At 44.9% G+C, this 20,361-nt stretch overlaps 1 protein-coding gene across 1 annotated transcript; it reads right to left on the minus strand.

Moving 5' to 3' along the window:
• Positions 1-1,582: 1,582 nt before the first annotated feature.
• On the minus strand, positions 1,583-20,204 carry LOC116438846 (tRNA wybutosine-synthesizing protein 4-like). The gene is made up of 13 exons (XM_032097851.1): positions 19,939-20,204; positions 18,128-18,209; positions 17,637-17,817; positions 15,159-15,315; positions 14,534-14,723; positions 14,022-14,129; positions 11,913-12,003; positions 9,536-9,793; positions 7,277-7,507; positions 6,191-6,288; positions 4,294-4,481; positions 3,958-4,093; positions 1,583-2,011 (listed from the first exon to the last, which is right to left on the minus strand). Exons 1-13 carry the CDS (start codon positions 20,106-20,108, stop codon positions 1,844-1,846), a joined length of 2,058 nt encoding a protein of 685 aa, XP_031953742.1. The 5' UTR covers positions 20,109-20,204; the 3' UTR covers positions 1,583-1,843.
• Between the last annotated feature and the right edge of the window lie 157 nt (positions 20,205-20,361).

Genomic DNA, 20,361 nt, shown 5'->3' on the forward strand with positions numbered 1-20,361 from the left:
CCATCTAACCTTGCCCTCTGGCAGAGGGAAGCCATTCCCCCTTGTTCTGGCACCCCAGGCCCTTGTTCGAAGTCCATTTCCAGCTCTCTTGAAGTCAAGGGCTCTAAGGTCTCCCTGGAGCCTTCTCTTCCCCAGGCTGGAACATCTCCAGCTCTCTCAGCCTGTCTCCAGATCAGACAGGCTCCAGCCTTCGAGCATCTCTGTGGGGTCCTCTGGATTCATTCTAGCAGCTCCACATCCTGAAGGACCAAATGCCACCCAGGACGGACCTGGACAAGCTCAACAAGAGGCCGTGGGAATCTCATGAGGTTTAACAAGACCAAGTGTTTGCGCTGCATGTGGACCAGGAACACCCCCCTACATCAATCCAGGCTGGGGGATGAAGAGATCAAGAACAGCCCTGCCAAGAAGAATTTGGGGGTGCTGGTGAATGAGAGCCTGGACATGCCCTGGCCCTGTGTGCTGGGCTGATCCAACAGTATGGGCAGCAGGGGAAGGGGAATTCTGCACTTCTGCCCTGCTCAGGTGAGACCAAACCTGCAGTGCTGCCTCCAGCTCTGGGGTCCCAGCACAGGAAGGATGTGGGGCTGTTGGAGCCAGTCCAGAGGAGACCCCAAGATGATCAAAAGGATGGAGCATCACTATGCTATGAGGAAAGGCTGAAGATTGGGATTGTTCAGCCTGGAGAAGAGAAGCTTTGGTGTGACCTAACTGTGGCCTTGCAGGACTTGAAGGGAGCCAACAAGAAAGATGGAGAGAGGCTATTTACAAGGGCCTGGAGTGACAGGACAAGGGAGAACAGCTTCTCACTGAGACAAAACAGGTTTAGATCGGATATTGGGAAGAAATTCTTTCCTGTGAGGGTAGTGAGGCACTGGCACAGGTTGCCCCGAGAAGCTGTTGTTGCCCCATCCCTGGAAGTGTTCAAGGCCAGGTTGGATGGGGCTTGGAGAACCCTGATCTAGCGGTTTCCCTACCCATGGGCAGGGGGTGGAACAGGATCATCTTATGGTGCATTCCAACCCCAAACCACACTGCTCTTCACCTCTAAGGACTACTGCTGCCAGCTGCTTTTGAGGTACTTTATTTACAGAACACAAAGAGCTGTAAAAAAGCAAAGGCCAGTGAGGTGTTGTTCTGGGGTGACGTTATGAAGCTGCTTTATTCCTTACCCGTCCGCTCAGTGCCCAAGGACGCTGTTTCTTTACGATGGACCCGGGGGGCGGGGCCGGAGCCACGGGTCTCGGCAGGGCTCGGGAGGAGGTGTGCCGGGAGCACTGTGCTACTTTTTGGTTTCCTTTATGTCCCAGCTAGCTGGGAAAAGGTTCTGTGGAGTTTTTTTCTTGTTCTTTTTTCCCTTTCCTTCCCCTTGCCTCACTGCCTCCCTTCCCTCCTCGCTGGTCCGGGGAGCCCGCGGGGTGGCCCCAGCTGGTCCAAGCCCGGGTGTCTGTTCCCTCTCCGGGAATTTGTTGTATTTTGAGGGTTTGGGGTTTTTTTAACCCTGTTCTACCCTGTTTTGCGTGTGTGTTAATAAACAGTTTGTTTGGGTTTTTTTTTTTTCATTTTCACTTGCTGTGACCCACTTGTCTTATTGGTGGAGGAAAAGGGGAGGCCCTTTTCCCTTTGGAGGGGACACTCATTCCAGAGTGTTTTCTCCTGGAGGTTTGTCTCCAAAACCGAGACAGGTGTGAATCCCTTGCTGTAACTGTCCCTCCTGATCCCACCTTCACAAACGCATTCTGGATACAAAACCTTTGTGGAAACACTGTGCTGCTTTTGGACCTATAGTGAATAGATGTCTCCCCACAGCACAGTAGCATGGTTCAGCCCTGCTAGGTCCCACTCAGCAACTGATCAGGATGCTGCTGAGGCTCAGCGCGACAGGCTCTGGGTTCAAGTGTGTCCCAAAGGAGAAGCAGTTTCCACCACCACCAATAACCAACAACTCCTTCTCATTTGGCAGAAAGACACTGCTATGATTATGTAGCATTAATGGCCACTCCAGATGCTCCTGAAAAAGGAAAGGAGATGTTGAACATACAGGACTTCACATGGTCCACCGTACCACCCATGAATGTGGGCAAAACCAGATAGAGAATACAGGAACAAGTAACCCCTGAGGTGTACTGCTCTACTATACCCACCCACCAACTTGCAGTTCAGTGATTTTTTTTAATGAGAGAAAATGTCTTTGTACTCCCTGAATCTTAATGCTTTTCCTCCCAAGAAGGTAGCCAGTCACTTTTTGATTCAATGTAAATCTTTGGTATTCATGGCCTGTGGCGAGGAGTTCCACAGCTTACCTATGTAACTGGTAGGTTCAAAAGCCTAGAGAGTTTCACGTTAAGTCAAAACAAACAGCTCATAAGCAAAGGAAGATACCAATCAATCTGTATCCGCTTATTCAATGTAAACAAGAGAGTTATATTCTTTTAGATACAACTTCATTATCACTGCACCCATCCTCACTGCTGTCCAGCAAGGGCAGTCTATTTTATCTAAAGGATATGAGGCCACTTATAATTTCTGCTACAGACAATAATTGAAAACTAAGCTACAATTAAGCATGTTTCATGCTTTATACCCTCAGCAAAATGCTGCAAGGTCAACCAGATGCACACATCCACTATAAAAAACTGACCTGTCACAAATTCCAGTTTCACCAATGACAGGTTCAATGTATACAGTTATCAAAAGAATGTTGTTGCTTTACATAAAAGATAAATAAAAACTTGTCAAGCAACAGAAATGTTCTTATAGAATCACTGAATGGTTTGGGATGGAAGGACCTTAAAAAGGCCACCTCACTCCACTCCCCTTGCCATGGGCAGGGACAAACTTCCACTGGACCACACTGCTCCAAGCCCCATCTAACCTGGGCTTGAACATTTCTGTATGGGGCAGCCACAGCTTCTCTCGGCAGCCTTTGGCAGTGCCTCACCATACTCTTCATAAAAAATTCCTTCCATATACCTAGTTGAAGCTACTGTCCTTTAGATGAAAACCATCACTCCTTGTCCTATCACACAGGCCCTGCTACAAAGTCTGTCCCTACCCTTCTTAAAAGCCCCCCTTTAAGTACTGAAAGAGGCTCTAAGGTCTCCGCAGAGCCCTCTCTCTCTCTTATGGACTGAACAACCCCAACTCTCTCAGTGCATCCTCACAGGAGATCAGCTCCAGCTCTCTGATGACCTTGTGGCCTTCTGTGGATTTACTCCAACAGATCCATGTCTTTCTTTTACTCCAGGTAGTATTACCTGAGATGAGAGCTACTCAGAGACGTAGACCAAGCTTTATCCAGAGTATGCCAAAACCTTGCTGTGTGACACCACCTGTATGACTGTTTCTTCAGCGATTCATAGAAGAAAGCCACCAAATAGTTAAAAGTTGGAAGGGTTCTCCGAGCATCATCCAGTCCAACCACCCTGTTCAAAAGCAGGCTCAACTCAAGCAGGCTTATCAGTACCTTGCCCAGTCAGGTTTCAAATATCTCCAATAATGGAAACACGACAGCCTCTCTGAGCAATCTGGTTCAATCATCCTTACAGGAAGCTTTTATGTTACAGTGGAGTTTCCAGCATTTTCATGCTGTTTTTTTTTCTCATATTTCAGGCAGCAGCTATAGCACACTGCAGTTGCCACCAAGAAGTTCTCAATGAAATTATACCACAGACCTCCATAAACACTAACTTAGCCTCTGGTTTATCTATTCCCTTCCTCCACAGACATCCTGAAGTGACTATGCTTGCATCCATTTCAGTTCTGGTGCCCCTTGTCTGAAACAGAGCAGCTCCATGTGCTCCAGTCTTCTGCACATTCCATCTCTCCCTCTCTTAATGCTGCTATGTTCTCCGTGCTGGGTAAGAGCACTTTGGAATTAGATCCTTCTTCTATGTAAAGTTACCTCGTTCCTTCACAGGACACTGCTTACCCTGAAAGAAAACTTTCAGTACTTACCACATTAACCACATAGTCCAAGCAGAGACCAGTCATTAAGTCAATGACAGTGATGCCTGGCACAGAGGATGCATGAAACCATACTCCACCAACGAGCAGAAGCTTTCCTTCATGCACATGTGCAGTATGTGAATACCTATGAGTTCAAAATGAGATTGAACTCCATTAGCAAGGGAGGCTGGTAGACACAGGCTGAAGATTCTCTGCTGAATGCTCTGAGCAACCTGGTCTAGTTGAAGATGCCCCTATTCATGGCAGGAAGATTGGATCAGTTGGCCCTTAAGAGGTCGCTCCAAATCAAACTGTTTTATGATGCTATGAATGCCTTCTGCTTACCTTGGGACAAGAGGAGGGTGTGTCTCTATTGTCTGCCACTGAAAGCCATGTTCAAGCTCCCTCAGAAGGAAAACTGAACCCAAGGGCTGCTCAGCTGCTCCCAGACCTCCTGCGATCAGCACTCCTCCTTCCCAGCTGCAGGCACTGTGAGAGTGGCGGCTTTCTGGGACTGGACCCTCAACAGCAATCTAAAAAAAACACAAGGCTGAAGTTTGGCAAGCTAAGTGTCTGCTTAATGTCCAGGCTTTTAAATGACCTTTTCCTCTGTGATTGAGTTTTTTGACACCCAACCTTCTCCATATGTTCCTCTAGGGACCGCTAAGTGCTTCCATTTACACTACCTCTGGCCCTTAGTACATTTAATATAATCAGTCTTTAGAGGGTTTATTTCCACACATTTATTAGAGGTAACTTTATCTGTATTCTTGCATGCTGCTTTCTGCTCAAGACATACACCTGGGAACTACAAGTTTGTTTACAAACACGTAGACTAATGCAGTGACCAGCAAAGCTGGTGATCAGTTGTTCAAACCACAGAGTGGGATAAAAGCTCAACTGCCGGACTAAAATCCAGACAGAAAACCTTTAGTGCAAGCACTGAAGGAAAAAAAGTGCAATCAGGCATTAAAGGAATATCACAGCAAGTAAGTGGTAGAGTTTTGAGGCCACTTGGCCCATACCTTCCCCTAAAAGAAATGAAACTGTATCTGTTATCACCTGGATGGATGGATGTTTATATAATAGTTTCCAAAAGTCTGCAGTGACAAGAATTTCTCACCTCTTTAGGCAGTCTATTGCAGACTCAGCTAGCTTCAAGATCAATAGCTTTCCTTAGTGTCCCGTTGATTCCCTGTACTACTCAAAGTTAAAATGGAGAACAATTTTTGTCTTCTCTGCAACAGTATTTTAGATATTAGAAGATTTATTTCTATCTTGAACATTCTCCAGATTCAATAGCTAGAAGTCCTTCAAAACCTTCCCCTGTGAGGTATGTGGCCTGGTCACTCTTGCTGCATACCTCTATACAGCTGTATGGCACCCTGTCCACCTCTTTTTCAGCAATCAGCTTTGGGTATTTTACAGTAGTTCTGCTGAGATAAGGAACATTGTAGAAAATAAAAGAAGCAATTCATGTGTCTACCAGATAGCATTTCTGGGTACGTATCTGAAGACACAGTGTTGGCCTCCCACAACAGTGGGATATTGCTTACTCATGTTTAGCTTGTGACCTCCTGCAACTATGCATCTCTCATCCTATAACTGTGCTATGTACAAGGGTGGGCTCAAAGAGTTATAATAAATAGGGTTACATCAGACTGGTGGCCAGTAAGGAACCAAGGGAGTAAGTCCTCTTTAGCTCAATTTCCTTTTATGATACATTCAGCAATCTAGTTGACTGAGGCAAACCAGCAGATATGGAGGTGGTTTTGATTTTAGCAAAGCTTTTTATACTGTCTCTAACAGTATCGTTCTGTAAAAATGGCCAGCACACAGCTGGACAGGTCCATGATGGGAGAGGTGAAAGAACACAGAGGCAGTATGTTCTCAGTAGCATCCAGCAACAGGGCAAGAGGCAATGGGCACAAACTGACATAGAAAAAAAATCCACTTAAACATAAAACCCCCTCATATTGTACTAACAGGGTGGTCAAGCACTGGAATAGGTTGTCCAAAGAGATTGTGGAGTCTCCATCTATGGAGATAATCCCACCTGGACAATATACTGAGCAACCTGCTCTAGTTAGACCTGTTTTAAGCAAGAGTGCTGGACTAATGACCTCCAGATGTCCCTTCCAACCTCCACTATTCTGTAGAGACTGTATTCTCCACAGAAGAATAAAAGGCTGGATGTTTAGAAGTCAGTTCTAACTCTAATCACCATGGAGTACATTCTCACCGCAGTGTAGGAGAGTTCTGGAGTGTGCAGGAAATACCAATCCCCGAGCACAGGCTCCAGAGCAGAGCGGCCACCATACACAAACAGGTACTGCTCACCTGTGGAAACAGACAACCAGGTTGTAAGAGAAGTTAGAATCTGGTATGTCACAAAAGCAAAAATTTCTGTTTGTATAGAAGGGAAGCTGACAAAAAGGGTGCAACAGTACTTTGGGTAGATGTCAAGGACATGCATTCACTGCACTATGCCCTGTCCTTTCACTGATTCAGGTAACACCAGTGTTGATCACTTTCTTCAGCTACAAAGCAGTATCAAGGCAAAAATAAGATGAAACAATACAGCCTGACGAAGACAAACCCCAATGTATTATTAACAAAATTTTATTTACCCATTTAGCATTTGCTTTTTTTGATATAAAATTCTGACTGGAAGCTACAGTGTTAATTAAAGACTGCTCCACAAATGGAAAGTGTGCTCCAGACTAGACTAACAACTGCTTAACAATTCCCTTCTGCTCCCCTTGGAGGGTTGCTTGCCAGCTGCAGGAATGGCAACCTTAGCTTTCAGCTCCTGAATGCCACTGCTTAAGTTTTTGCCCCTTACAACCAGAATCTTTTACTGGATCAACCTTCAGCTTGCTATTGCAGGACCTAATTCTAGAGCCGTTCACAACTACTGAGTGTTTGTCAATTGCTACTAGAAAAGTAACATTTCTTCTGAAGGACCTCTGGATAAAGAGCTAGGGATCCTACTCCCTAAAAAAATGTCCTTCAGAGAGAGCAAAACTTATTTCTGGCATGATCGAGTATGAAAAACTTCAGCCATAGATGATCTCCTAGAATCAGTCTTCCAGAACGGATTACAGCAGATTACAGCAGGTTTCAATCCTACTTGCCACTGGGGATGTAGATAGCGAAATTCAAAATTACCATATTTCAAGTGTCAAGAAGAGATCTCAAAGCCTCTTAATTTCTCTCCTACTGGCAGGCTTGAGGAGTGATCAGTATGAACTTCATGAAGTTCAACAAGGTCAAGTGCAAGATCCTGCATACCTACAGCCATTTCCACTCTTTCCAGGCTTTTTACCTTTAAATGTCATTTCAGTTGTGCTGTGTCTCCAACGTGAAGCTGCTGCTTCAGCAGCAGGCTGCAGACTTACAGGCTTCACTGAAACGTCATCTGGGTCTGAAGCATTACAAGTTTTGGGGAACTTTAGCCACAACATTCCCAAGCCTGCGCTCGATGGGGATGTTCGTCCTCCTACGACCAGGGCCAGAGTGTCTGAGAGACAAGACACAGTATGGTACAACCTCTCACCTGTGGAGATACAAAATGTCATGGTTCACATGGATGCTTTTTCCAAGAAATTTATAATAATTTTAGTTGGAAAAGACCCTTAAAGATTATCAAGTCCAACCATTCCTCCAGCACTCTCAAGGTCAAAACTACACCATGTCCCCAAGTGCCACTTTCACATGGCTTTTAAATCCTTCCAGGGATGTGGACTTCACCACTACCCTGGGTAGCCTGTGCCAGGCATGGACAACCCTTTACTTAGAGACATTTTTCTCAATATCCAACCTAAACCTCCCCTGGCATAGCTTGAAGCCATTTCCTCTTGTCCTGTCCTTTGTCCCCTGGGAGAAAAGGCCGACCTCCACCTGGCTACATACTCCTTTCAGGTAGTTGTAATGAGTGAGAAGCTTCCTCCTGAGCCTCTTTTTCTCCAGGTTGAGCCCTCCCCCCACCAGTTCCCTCAGCACTACTACAATGGGCTTACAGTAGTGGTGGATGAGGGAAGAGCAACAGATTTCATCTACCTGGACTTGTACAAAGCATTTGACACTATGCCACCCAGCAACCAGTCTCTAAACTGGAGAGACATGGATTTGACAGATGGACCATTCAGTGGATTAGGAATTGGCTGAATGGTCTCACTCAAAGAGCTGCAGTCACCAGCTCAGGGTCCAAGTGGAGACCAGTAATGAGTGCTGCTCTTCAGGTCTCCAGAGGGACCAGCACTATTTAATATCTTTGTAGGTGACACAGACAGTGGGATCGAGGGCACCCCCAGCACATTTGCCAATGACAAGGAGCTGTCTGGTGTGGTCATGCGCTGCAGGGAAAGGGAGGGGCATCCAGAGGGATCTGGACAGGAGAGGTGGGACTGTGCCAACCTCATGGAGTTCAGCAGGACCAAGGGCCAGGTCCTGCACCTAAACTGAGGCAATCCCAGCACAAATACAGACTGGTCAGAGAATCAAAAAGCAGCTCTGGGGAGAAGGACTTGGGGGCGTTTGTGGACAAGTTCAGTATGACTCAGCAGTACATGCTCACAGCACAAAAGTCAGCCATGTCCAAGGCTGCATCAAAAGACGGGTGGCCAGCACGTCGACGGAGATGATTCTCACCCTCTAAGCTGTTTTTCTGAGACCCCACCTGGAGTTCTGCATCCAGGTCTGGTGCCCCCAGCACAATAAAGACATGGAGCTGTTGGAAAAAGTTCAGTCTACTAGCTTGATCACAGGGCTGAAGCCCCTCTGTTCTGGAGCCAGGCTGAGAGAGTCTGGGCTGTCAGCCTGGAGAAGTAAAGGCTCCAGGGAGATCTCAGAGCCCCTTCCAGTGTCTAAAAGGGCTCCAAGAGAGCTGGAGAGGGACTTTGGAAAAGGGCCTGGAGTGACAGGACAAGGGGAACGGCTTCCCTCTGCCAGAGGGCAGGGTTAGATGGGATATTGGGAACAAATTCTTCTCTGTGAAGGTGGTGAGGCCCTGACACAGTTTGCCCAGAGAAGTGGCTGCCTCATCCCTGGAAGTGTTCTACACCACGCTCTGATAAACCTGGTCTACTGGAAGGTGTCCCTGTCCATGGCAGAGGATTGGAGTTAGAGGATCTTTAAAGTCCCTTCCAACCCAAACCATTTTATGATTCTATGACTCCAGCCCCTCAATGTCCCTCTTTCTGTGAGAGACCCAGAACTGGACAAGGCACTCGAGGTGTCTCTGCAGTGCCCAGCAGACAGGGACAATCACTGCCCTGGGCCTGTGGCCACACTAGACTGGTAGCAGCCAGGGGCCATTTGCCTTCTTGCCCACCTGGGCTCATGTTCAGCCACTGTCAAACAGAACCCCCAGGTCCTTTTCCAGCTTTCCAGTCACTCTGCCCCCAGCCTGGGGCGCTGCATGGAGCTGTGGTGACCAAAGGGCAGGATCCAGCATTTAGCAACCAGAACCTTCAGATCTCTGTGACTGCCAGCATCACTGTGCCATGACATCACTTTTTCACTAGACTTTCCTTCACTTTTAGCACAAAGATACCTTGTACTTGCCATCAGTATGGGAACTCACCCCATCTTTTATCAGGAATATTCTGTGTCACACAGACAGCTTTCCAGTAGCCTGCAAGCTTACTCAGCACATGGAAATTTCTCATGCGGCAGTGTTGTCCATTCTCCTCCCCAAAGCCTCCCGTGGTAAGAATCACGCCGGGTTTTATAAGAACGGAGTGGTGACCGTAACGTCTCAGGCCAGGACTTCCTGAGAGCCTTGCACATACTGCTGCAGGGACACTCCCAGCCATCCCAACAGGACCAGCATGACGAGGAACTGTAAGCCAAAGAGAAACAAAGAACTTATGCACAAATACAAACCAAGGACTACATTTTAAGTAAGAGATTAAGCACGCCATCTTTTCAAGATGACCATTCATCTTTTCAAGAAGAAAAAAACTGAGAAGTAAGTTGACAGTGCACACAGATAATCTGAAATGCCCTAGAAATCAGGATGTAATGGTTAAAACTACTACTTTACCAACTGTAACTTCTACCCTGCTCACTCAGCTCCTGGCAATTCTGAGACTGCTTTCATGAGGTGGACCTAAGACTGGCCAAGAGACTGCAGTGTCCTAAACTGCTGCAGCAAGATATAAACCACTGCACTACCTTCAAAAGGACCACCTGTCTGATTAAGACCATATCTGGCTACACAAACAACACAGAACAGCAGAAAAAGGAGAAACACCTGGAAGCTGATTTCAAAGTTTCTTGCCAGACTTTGATCCTATCTTCACAGACGCACTGAAATAACATTCTGAAGCATGATAAATAATCTGTTAATTCGAATGGTCCTACTATAGGACAGTATTTCCAGTTATCTAAATATTTTCTCTCTAAATATTGTATCTCTTAGCATGAAACAAACTTTTAGCACAGGACTCTGGCTCACCTATACACTGTACACATTGTTTTCTTTTAATCAGTTTGGAATCTGCGCCTTCTGTTTAAATCAAGGTCTTTATTCTTGTGTTGTAAGAGATGATGAGGTGCAGGAGGAGCAGCTTGCAGTCCATTTTCTGTATGCCATAATCAGAAAAATTTCCTGTACTGATCGTTGCTTTGTACAAGACCCTACTTTATCATTTGATGAAGTAAGAAATTTCATCTCTTTGGGCTTAAATGCCTTTTTACAGACTGATCATTTAAAGACGGAGGAGTTTTTTCATGTCACAAAATATACTTACCACGATTTCTTTGGAAGATTTAGTACTTGCACTCTCTTGAACTGGGACCCAAGTCCGTCTGAGAGGATAACTGGGGCATTTATTGCTATTAGAGACATACATTTTGCATTCCCAGTAAAAAATATCTAAGCATGGACAATTTACCAGACTTTGAAGGCTTTTGCTATCAGTTTTGAATACAACAGAGACAGCAGCAGAAAGACCCTATTCCTGTCTCTAACGAATCAAATGTCTTCACTGTAATAAAAACCATGAAGCAAATGTCAGATTGTTTTTCTTAATTTAAGGATAGATACTACGCCTTTAGGAGCCTTCAAGGATTTAACTTAAGGACCAGCAGCAATCACACAGTACATTAAACCACACCCGCATTCATTTAGCTTCAATTTCACTACATTTTCAAATGCAGCTGAGACACAACACATGGATTCAATGGCCATCCCGCCCTATCCTTTTTCAGCTGCTTTTCTTGCTCCCTAGAACACAGATTTCAACTTTCTCTTGAAGCTAGAACTACTTGTGGTGCTGTACTGTGAAGACTAGTGGTATAAAACAGGTTATAAATAACCTTCTGCTTTCTATGCTGAAAAAGGAAACAAACAGACAAAACCAGGAATTTCTTGGACTGCTACTGCCACCAAATAATTTTATCTCAGAAACACAATCTTGGTTTTGCCTTTTCCCCAGCTGTACCACTTTTCTCCCATCTAAAAGAAGTGACATACAGATTTAAATACTACAGGTGCAATTGCACCCACAAGGGATAACAAAGCAAAGCACAGCTTCATGACAGACTTCCGAGTGGTCTGCTGGACAGGGCAGTAAAGAAAACAGAACAACCTTTTTGGAGCTGGAAGGAGAGAGTGGTTCAGAGAGCCATGTACGGAGGCAACCAGGAATAAATTTGAAAGGGAGATCCCAAAAACAGGAGGGTAGGCTGGCATTGCAGCCATGCACTGGAGGAGCTCATGTATGAAAAAATGACAAGCTGTTCAGACTGGGAGGTTCAATAAACTGAAAGAATGGAAGTGATCAGAACCACAGCTCTGGCCTTGCTTTAGACAGCAGAACCATTGTGGAGGAGTGAAGAAAGCTACCAGACAGCAGCACCCCATCCGCCCCTCCCAGGGTTTCAATGTCTCCTAAAACCTCTCAGAGAAGCCTGCATGAGATAAAAGAACACTGTGAAAACTACTTGGTGTGTACCTGTCATACTGGGTAACAACGGAGTCCAGGAAGGTTCCATCCCCTTTGATGCAGCCAACACAAAGTAATGAGAACATTTCAGATGCCATTCCTGTAGCAAGCCCAAAGGAAAAAACAAATAAACAAACAAACAAACCAAGAAAGGAAGACCCAAACAAAAAAACAATCCCCCTCAAAATCTAAGAGCAAACAGCAGAAACAGCCAGGGTGACCAAATCAAATACCAACCCAGCCTAGCACTGTTTCCAGCAATGGTCAAAATCAGAGGGGTGAATCAGAGAAAGAACAGGTGGGTAAACACCTTGCTCACTCCACCTTTCAAAAATTTACAGCCCAGGGATCTTCAAGAAGTTTTGTATTGTGTCTTTGTATTGAACAATCCTTGATGGATTTTTCATCCATGAACCTATCCAGTTGCTCTTTGAACTCACAAAAACTTTTAATGTGTCCAACATGCATCCCATAGCTTAACTATATGTTGCATGCGAAGGTTTTTCTTTTTGGAATCAACTTCCCTTTATGCTTCTCAGTTCTGATCACAAAAAAGAGTGAGATCTTTATACCAGAGGGATTAAGGTTTCTTAAACTTCATGGAATATAAGTGATTCCAAAGAAATCACAAATGTTCAGAGGTGCAACATGGTCCGTGCTGGACAATAATACATAATTTTCAGTCTGGCCTTGGAATCATTCTGAGGCAGAAGCACAAGCAAAAGGAACGTACAGGAAGCCAGTAGCAACGAGAGTTCACCCTGGCGTTTATGGACGTTAGGGAATTGAGTGTGTTCATTCCCATGCTAGGATATACTCAGCCAACTATGTGATTAGCAAGCATAAACACGAATTTAGGCACAAGAACTCATGTTATCAGCTTCACTGCCCCAACCCATATTAGAAGTAAAAAGCATCTTTTGAAAAGTGACATCCACAAATTAATGTAAATACTGAAAATGGAAGAATCCACTATTAGTCCCTAAGCAAATTACTCTAAAAATTGGTCTCCCTCCACACTGGGTGTCTATTTTACATTTCTTATCTAATTTGACCAAGCTTGTTTCCAATAAGACCTGGACCTTACTTAATCTTTCTCAGAGGCTAATTGTAGAGCTCTCTGTTATCACATCGTTTACTCCTGTGCACATTTCCAGCTCGGACTCACGCACATTAACCTCCTCTGTCTTCACCAAGTCTTTACCTTCTCACTATATGAGCAATGGCCTACAACAATTCTACCAGACATTTCTAAACCACTTAGCAAATCTGCCAGCACTTTCAGTCATCACTTTTGCATTCATATAGCAGAGCAGCTCCTACCATGTTGGCAAAATAAATTCAAGCACATTAAATTGTTTTCATACTATAGCTATTAGATTTCTAGAATTATAAACAGAGAACCATAAAATCAAACGGGAAACTTCTAGTAAGTATTCCACAGGATATTTAGCTCAAAGTTACTCACTATCTTGCACTTATCTTCACTTTTAGACTTCAAATAGTTGGAAATGTTGCCAGCAGTTAACATAAAAATGGCAAAGAATAGAGTCATAGTTGAATTTCAATCATTAATACAGGAATGGCTGTATAAAGTCAGACAAAAAAAAAATCAGAAATTAGTAACCTGTATCCAACAGTGACAAACAATGGAGTAGTCTATGGAAATGGAAGAGAGCAGGACAAGTGCATTTGCTTTCCCCAGGAATGCTCTCAACCAACTGCAGTCAGGAGCAGCACATCAGGAGTATATTTATGTATTCAGTAATCCTTAATGGATTTCTCTTTCATTAAAGTAATTGTCCCTTGAATCCATGCCAACTTTTACCATGTACAACTTCTTTTATACTACCAAGTAGTTTGCTATGACAAGCCTGTCTCCTTGAGAGACTGGAAGGAACATGCAGCTTTTCTAAGATCAAGGAGAGACTTCTTCCCATGCTGCTTCACCAGGAGCTCCCCATGGCCTCTGTGTAAACTAAGCTGATCCAAGGTCCTTTCTGCCTCCATGAATACATGTGCCTCAGCAGCTCTGTACAGAATTGCAACTATAAGAAATTGCGGGTACCTTATGATATCAAAGCCAGGTCCCTGATCTTCAGAATAAAGGAGGGTTACCTCATACTCATCAAAAGGCTCCAGAGTCTGCACTCTTTGCTGCTCATCTTCTGGAATACAACAGGTGAAAAACTCATTCATATCCATGACACTGCAGTCAGTCCAGCCCTAAAAGACAAATCCCTCAAAGTCATCACCTCTGGAAAGATAGAAACTCACTTCCCACAGGAAAACAAAGACCCTAAATTAAACACCTGCATAAGCCACTAAGACTGTCTAGATAAAGCAAGAGCAGCCCAAAAACTGGTGAAAATAGATCTCTCATCTGTAAAGTTCTTAAAAACTTAATTTAGTGCATCAAAAGTCACAGAGGAACCCATTAAGCCCACATGAGACAGTAGGGTGCAAGCCAATTGGAAGCACCTTCTAATGATGAGTCATGCTACCAGAAAAGGCAGTACCTCAGCCCTGTTTGCTTCAGGCTTCAGCCCATAACTGACCAAACACTTGGTGTTCCAATCTTCCTCAGATGAATCATGCTTCATGCATGCCCTTGAGCTGCAGGTGCATACCTTTCCCAGAAAGCGCCTCTGCTGTGCCTCACAGTCAGGGTACTGTGCCAGGGAGCGCAGCGCACAGTTCAGCTGGCTGAAATGCTGCTGCATGACACATCCAAAAGGGTCCTCTGGGTGCACCTGCTCATACACCAGGAAGCATGCCTGAGGGAAATGCTCTGCTGCCCACTGAATCAAGGCATCTGACCTGTTGGGAGATTGTGCATAAGAAATTAAATTGAGGGCACACCCATCACAGGACAGATGCAGTGTATCTTCCTGCAACACCATAAAGGTGCTATTAAGGCATTCTGACAAGTGGCAATACACAAATGAGAGTGCTGTGCTGGGCACTCATGAACGTCTCCTCCCCATCTGCACACACAATCCAGGTCATGAGAAGAACAAAAACCTTAAAATTGCTCATTTCAGATTTTCCTTCTTTTTTTCCTTCCTTTTAGGCTATCGTGTGGACATCAATTACATCATCATAATGATGATGTAAGGAGCTATTTGGGACTCCACAGAATTCCCAAGGCTTTAGTTTCAAGAGAACACATCTCCCAGCCCAAGGTGATGTACTCAGAAAGAAGCTCGTTGTTTTCCCTTTACCACCTGGGTAAGAGAGGAGAATCCAGCTGACCTGGTGTTCTCCATGTAGGTGAGCACCACCTCTGCGATGAAGAGGGTAGGGATTTCATTGTTCAGTCCCGCTTCCTCCAGGGTTCTCTCCAGCTCAGACAGCTCTGATAAATCCACTCCCAGTAATTTATAATCCTCTCCAGAAAAGGTAATGGCTCCTGGGAGACAAAAATGATACAACCTCACTATGGTGCTGCTGCAATACTGAGACCAAAAGGGACGAACATGAAAATCAAACCCACAGGCAATCACTCACAAGGCTACATCCATCAACTATATTTCTCTGAAACAGGTACAAGAAAATCCCCATCATTAAATAACCCATGAACGGATAGTGCTATGTGATCCATTAACTGCAAATCTAAAACTCCATTACTCCTAATGCAAATTTCACCTACAGATTTCTCATAGAATTACGAAAAATAATATAATTCTCATAGAACTACACTTACTATAACAAGAAAACTTTATTATATTTACTTTAAGAGAATTTTTTAGAACCACTGTAATTCAAAATCAAACCTAAAGGGCTCTCATTTATACACCTTTCACTTTAGGCTAAGAAAGCACCCTTGCTTTGGTATAATTTCAATGGTTTCCCTCACAATCAGAAAACTGTTCTCAGGTTTCTTAGGCTTGGTTTTTTGTTAAACAGATTTCATTTCTGTATAATGGTACTGAGTCCTGAAACTGCACATGCTAGCTCTTGGCAAACACCAGGACCTGACTCACAGATCACCATCCTCAGAAATAAGTTCCAGTTTATGATCTGTAAGTATTATTATACCTCTGTACCCCATCAGAATATGGTAAGCTATGGCCTGTTGACCTTTTCAGCCAAAACCACATCATTAACAAAGCAAACTGTAAAGTACCTTTAGAAATCACCTACTCTGTCTCTGCAACCCAACAACTGTATCTGTCCTGAGGACAGTTAACCTACACTGTTCTCAAAGTACACTTCTGGAGCCAAAAAACGGCCTTTTGCAGAAGCCCATCAGAGTGTTCCCTTCTACTCTCTTCTAACTTGTCCATCCATTCCTTCCTGACCTCTGGACACAGGGAATAGGGTAATTCCAACTATCCGACACCTTCCCTTGAGTACTTGAAGATTCTTGGTATGGACAGAGTTCCTTGCCACAGGTCTCTGCCAATATTAAAAATGTGAATGGATTTAGGAAGAACATGAAAAAGTTCATGGAAGAGCTACTCACTAAGACCTGGAAGTCAGGAACTCACACTCTATAGCTGTCTTCCATCTGTCTTTAAATTGATTAATACCATCTAAATGCTGTGGTTTACATATGTCCCTACTGCATTTCATTCCATGTTTTCCAGACCATCTGTGTACTACGTCAAACTCCTACTCTCATTCATCTTATTGCAAGTCCCCATGTTTCCTGCAGGTTTATGACATTTCACCTTCTACAGCATTATCATCTAGAGCATTACAGGAAATCCTGGAGGAAAACAGATGCAGGAGAAACCTCTAGTGATCCTTTACATTCCTCCTTTTGCCCCTTAGCATTCCTAGATACTTTACATTCCTCCTTTTGCCCCTTAGCATTCAGCTTGCACAATATTCTGCAGTAGTTTCACAAGGCTCATTTTCTCCTGCCTTGGAGGGCAAAAAAAAAAGTCAGGAAACAGAATGACTAATGTTTTACTACAGTCAAGATACTTAAGAGTCGAACCTTCTCTCTTACCCATCAAGGCCATAAATCATTGTATAATTTAGGGTGAAAGGGACATTTGAAAGTAATCTCGTACAAATACTTCCTCATGGCAATTATCTGTATCAGGTTGCTCAAAGCTTTGTCCAGTCAAGCTCTATCTCCAAGGCTGAAGATTCCATCTGCTTTCTAGGCAATCTGTTCCCATTTTTAACTACTCATGTGGTGCAATCTCCTCCCCAACATTTTCATTATACATCACCGGAATTTCCTTTTTTTTTTTGCAACTTTCAACCATTGTCCCTTGACTATTTGTTTTATGCCTTCAAGAAAAGTGTGGCTCTGTCTTTTCTAACCTCTCCCAATAGGTAAGCTGAAGACTGCTGTTAAGACTCACCTCCCTCCCAAACTCCTCCCCATAAGGCTGAACAAACCCAGTTCTCTCAGCCTCCCCCTCCTATATCACCTGCTCCATCACTTCATCATCCTCATCACCTCCCACTGGACATGCTACAGTTTGCCACTGTTTTTGGACCAGTGAACTCAAAGCTGGACACACCCTTTCAGAATTTGTAACAGAAAAAACCTGACTTTGGTTTGGTATAATCAGCTCCTGACAAATCCTGGCTTCTTGTTATCTCCCAATGCTTACAAATGATTTGTTTCAACTTTTTCATAAAATGAACGTGCTTTTTATCTACAATTTCATAGTCCCCCTACTATAATCTGTCACTTTTTGAAGGCTAAAGCTATGTTTACTTCTTCTAAACATTTTGCACAAAAGAAATCTTCCATGAATGCCATACCTAATCCTTCCCCTCCAGTGTCTCCCACCAGTGCTGACAACTCTTTCATTCTTTTGATCAGAGTGGCTTTTTGGCATGCCACATTTGGGAAGTCTACCTCATATACCACAGTGTGGCGCAGAAGACCCACATCCTTCAAACGGAAGTATAAGGAATCAAAACCAGCACCTAAAGATAGGATCTGCAGAGAAAGCATCAGAAAAAGTTATACTCAACTCTAGCAGCATCTTGAGTATCTAGGTGCGAAAAATATTAAATATCATCTGTAGAGTGACAAAATCAGGCAACCTCCTGCAAGAGGCAGAGGATATTGCCCCCTCCCAGATACTTCTGCCAAAGTGACACATGGACAGCCACAGTACTGACAGTCAGATTTCTGTGCCCTGATGGGAATGGATCTGAACAGATGCCAGTGCGAGTTACTGCCCAGATGCCAGAAAGACTTTACACACATTTAGTGGGAAATGCCAGTAGCCCCAGATAAAATGCACCTGTGTCCTGGGTAGGCTTTGTGTCTTCAGCAGGAAGTCCTGAACACAGTGATCTACAGCACGGGCACGGATGTAATAACCCCTGTAGGAACAAATTCAGTTGTAATCACTGTCCAGGGACTCGATTTCTCCAGCACTGGCAACTTTCATTTAAAAAAAATAAAGATCTTTTTCTCTCAGCTTCTACCCAACAACTCCCTGTTTATAGACCTGCACTGGGAGATGATTTTGTCATCTCTAGAGCTTGCTAATAAATACAGATCTCCTGCACTCAGTGCGCACATTACCCATCAGGACTATGGGTAACCCAGAGAAAATGTGCAGATATCCTAGCTGGACCTGTTCTGTTTTGCATAAGTAAATATTTGCTGACTGAAAATGTATGAATCCAGACAGCGAGGATGCTCCCCTACAATGCAGATGGTTGATACCTGAGTTCCTGCCCCAAATCATATGCTGCAACAACAGAATTAATGAGTGTGTGCTAATGTAGCGAGAAGGGAAGAAAAAAGGGAAGAAAAGCAAAGTTAGGAGAGGAATTCCGTTCTTTGGTTTTTGAATGAACAGAACTAAGTCAGTCTAACTCCTGGAAAGCATTTACCATTTCCACAGTCTGGCATGGATTGCTGCCTCTTGTTTCTTGGCATTCTCTTTCAGTTAGTTTCATCCTATATCCACCTGGCTATATCCCAGCTCCTATCACCCCTTTAACAAGCATGTTATCATCTTCATGCCTCATGGGGACAAAGTTTTCACCTGACAGTCTAAGATGTCCCAAAATTGATGACAGTGTTGATAAATGCAATACACAACCCTCCCTGTGAATTCAGCTTGGCATGCCAATGTTGTGTGACAAGCCAATGCAGGTTTCCTGATGAGCCACACTCATCTTCATAGGCCTGCAAGCTTCTGCTTGAACACCACTGTTTGATTTTCCCCTGAATGCAACTCCTTTGGCAATTCACAGTCATTTGGATTGCATTAAACTAGTCACCTCGAATTATGTAAATTCCAAAACGACATCAGCCTAGAGCCCTCTGCAAACACACATTAAAACATGCTTGTGTCATACAAAGCTCTGGAGAAGTCCTCCTGGTCAGACACCACTGATTCAAAACATATTGCTTCCCAGAGCCACCAAATACCTTATGGAAATTGTAACATTCTGGGGAATTAATGAAAAAACTATCGATGTTATTACATTAACAGTATGTTTTCAAATATTAATTAGTTTTCAGCAGCATTAGACACTGAAGTTAGGAACCAGTCTGGTGGCACATTTTACTCAGGACAAAGCATTCAGTTTTGGTCCAGAAGTCATGTAACATTATACTAACAGCCTAACAAGGTTACACGACTGTGAGACAGTGCACTGCACGTTGCCATTCTGCCACTCTGTGTAGTTTGCTTAAAATATGTTTGAGAATCTGTGCCTTGCACAACTGACAGCTCTGAGCATGGGGATTTGTGGTGGAAGGAACCTTAAGCTACTCTCGTTCCACCCCTCTGCCATGGGTGCTCCAAGCACCACGTTGCTCCAAGCCTCGTCAAACCTGGCCTTGGAAACTTCCAAAGATGAAGCAGCCACAACTTCTCTGGGCAACCCGAGAGCCACGGCCTCGCCACCCTCACAGGGAAGATCTCCTTCCTAATACGTAACCTAAACCTACTCTCTTTCAGCTTGAAGCCATTCCTCCCCCTGTCCTGTCACTCCTGGCCCCCCGCAGTCCGAGATACCCTCCCACGCCCCCCGGGCACCGGGGCTCAGCAGCCGGAGCAGCGAAAGGTCCGGCGCAGTGCCTGCTCCTCACCGGTGGATAAGCGGCGCTCGCCGCCGCCGCCGCCGCCCCGCCAGAAGCCGCAGGAACCGGTCCTGGATGTAGCCCCGCGCTGCCGCCGAGCACTTGCTGACGGCGCTGCTGCCGCCAGTGCCCTGGATCTGCCGGGACAATGACACGGCGCTGCCGCTTCCGACCAACATCGTGTCCCGAGAAGTGCACAGGGCGCCCGGCGCGGGAGGGCGGGGCCGGGCAGCGCCAAGAGGGCTCCGAGGGGAGGGGACGGCAGTGCCCGCCGCCGTCGAATCCCCCTCCGTCCCAGTCTCCGCTTCCCCTCGCTCTCCAAAGCAGCTGGGCCGAGGCTTCCCGGGCCGTTCCCCGCGCACTTGGGGCCCGGGATTCGCTCACAGTCCGGGGTTCGCTCACGGCTCAGGGGTCACTCACGGCCCGGGGGTC

This window comes from Corvus moneduloides, unplaced genomic scaffold, assembly GCF_009650955.1.
Source record: "Corvus moneduloides isolate bCorMon1 unplaced genomic scaffold, bCorMon1.pri scaffold_133_arrow_ctg1, whole genome shotgun sequence".
NCBI classification, from domain to species: Eukaryota; Metazoa; Chordata; class Aves; order Passeriformes; family Corvidae; genus Corvus; species Corvus moneduloides.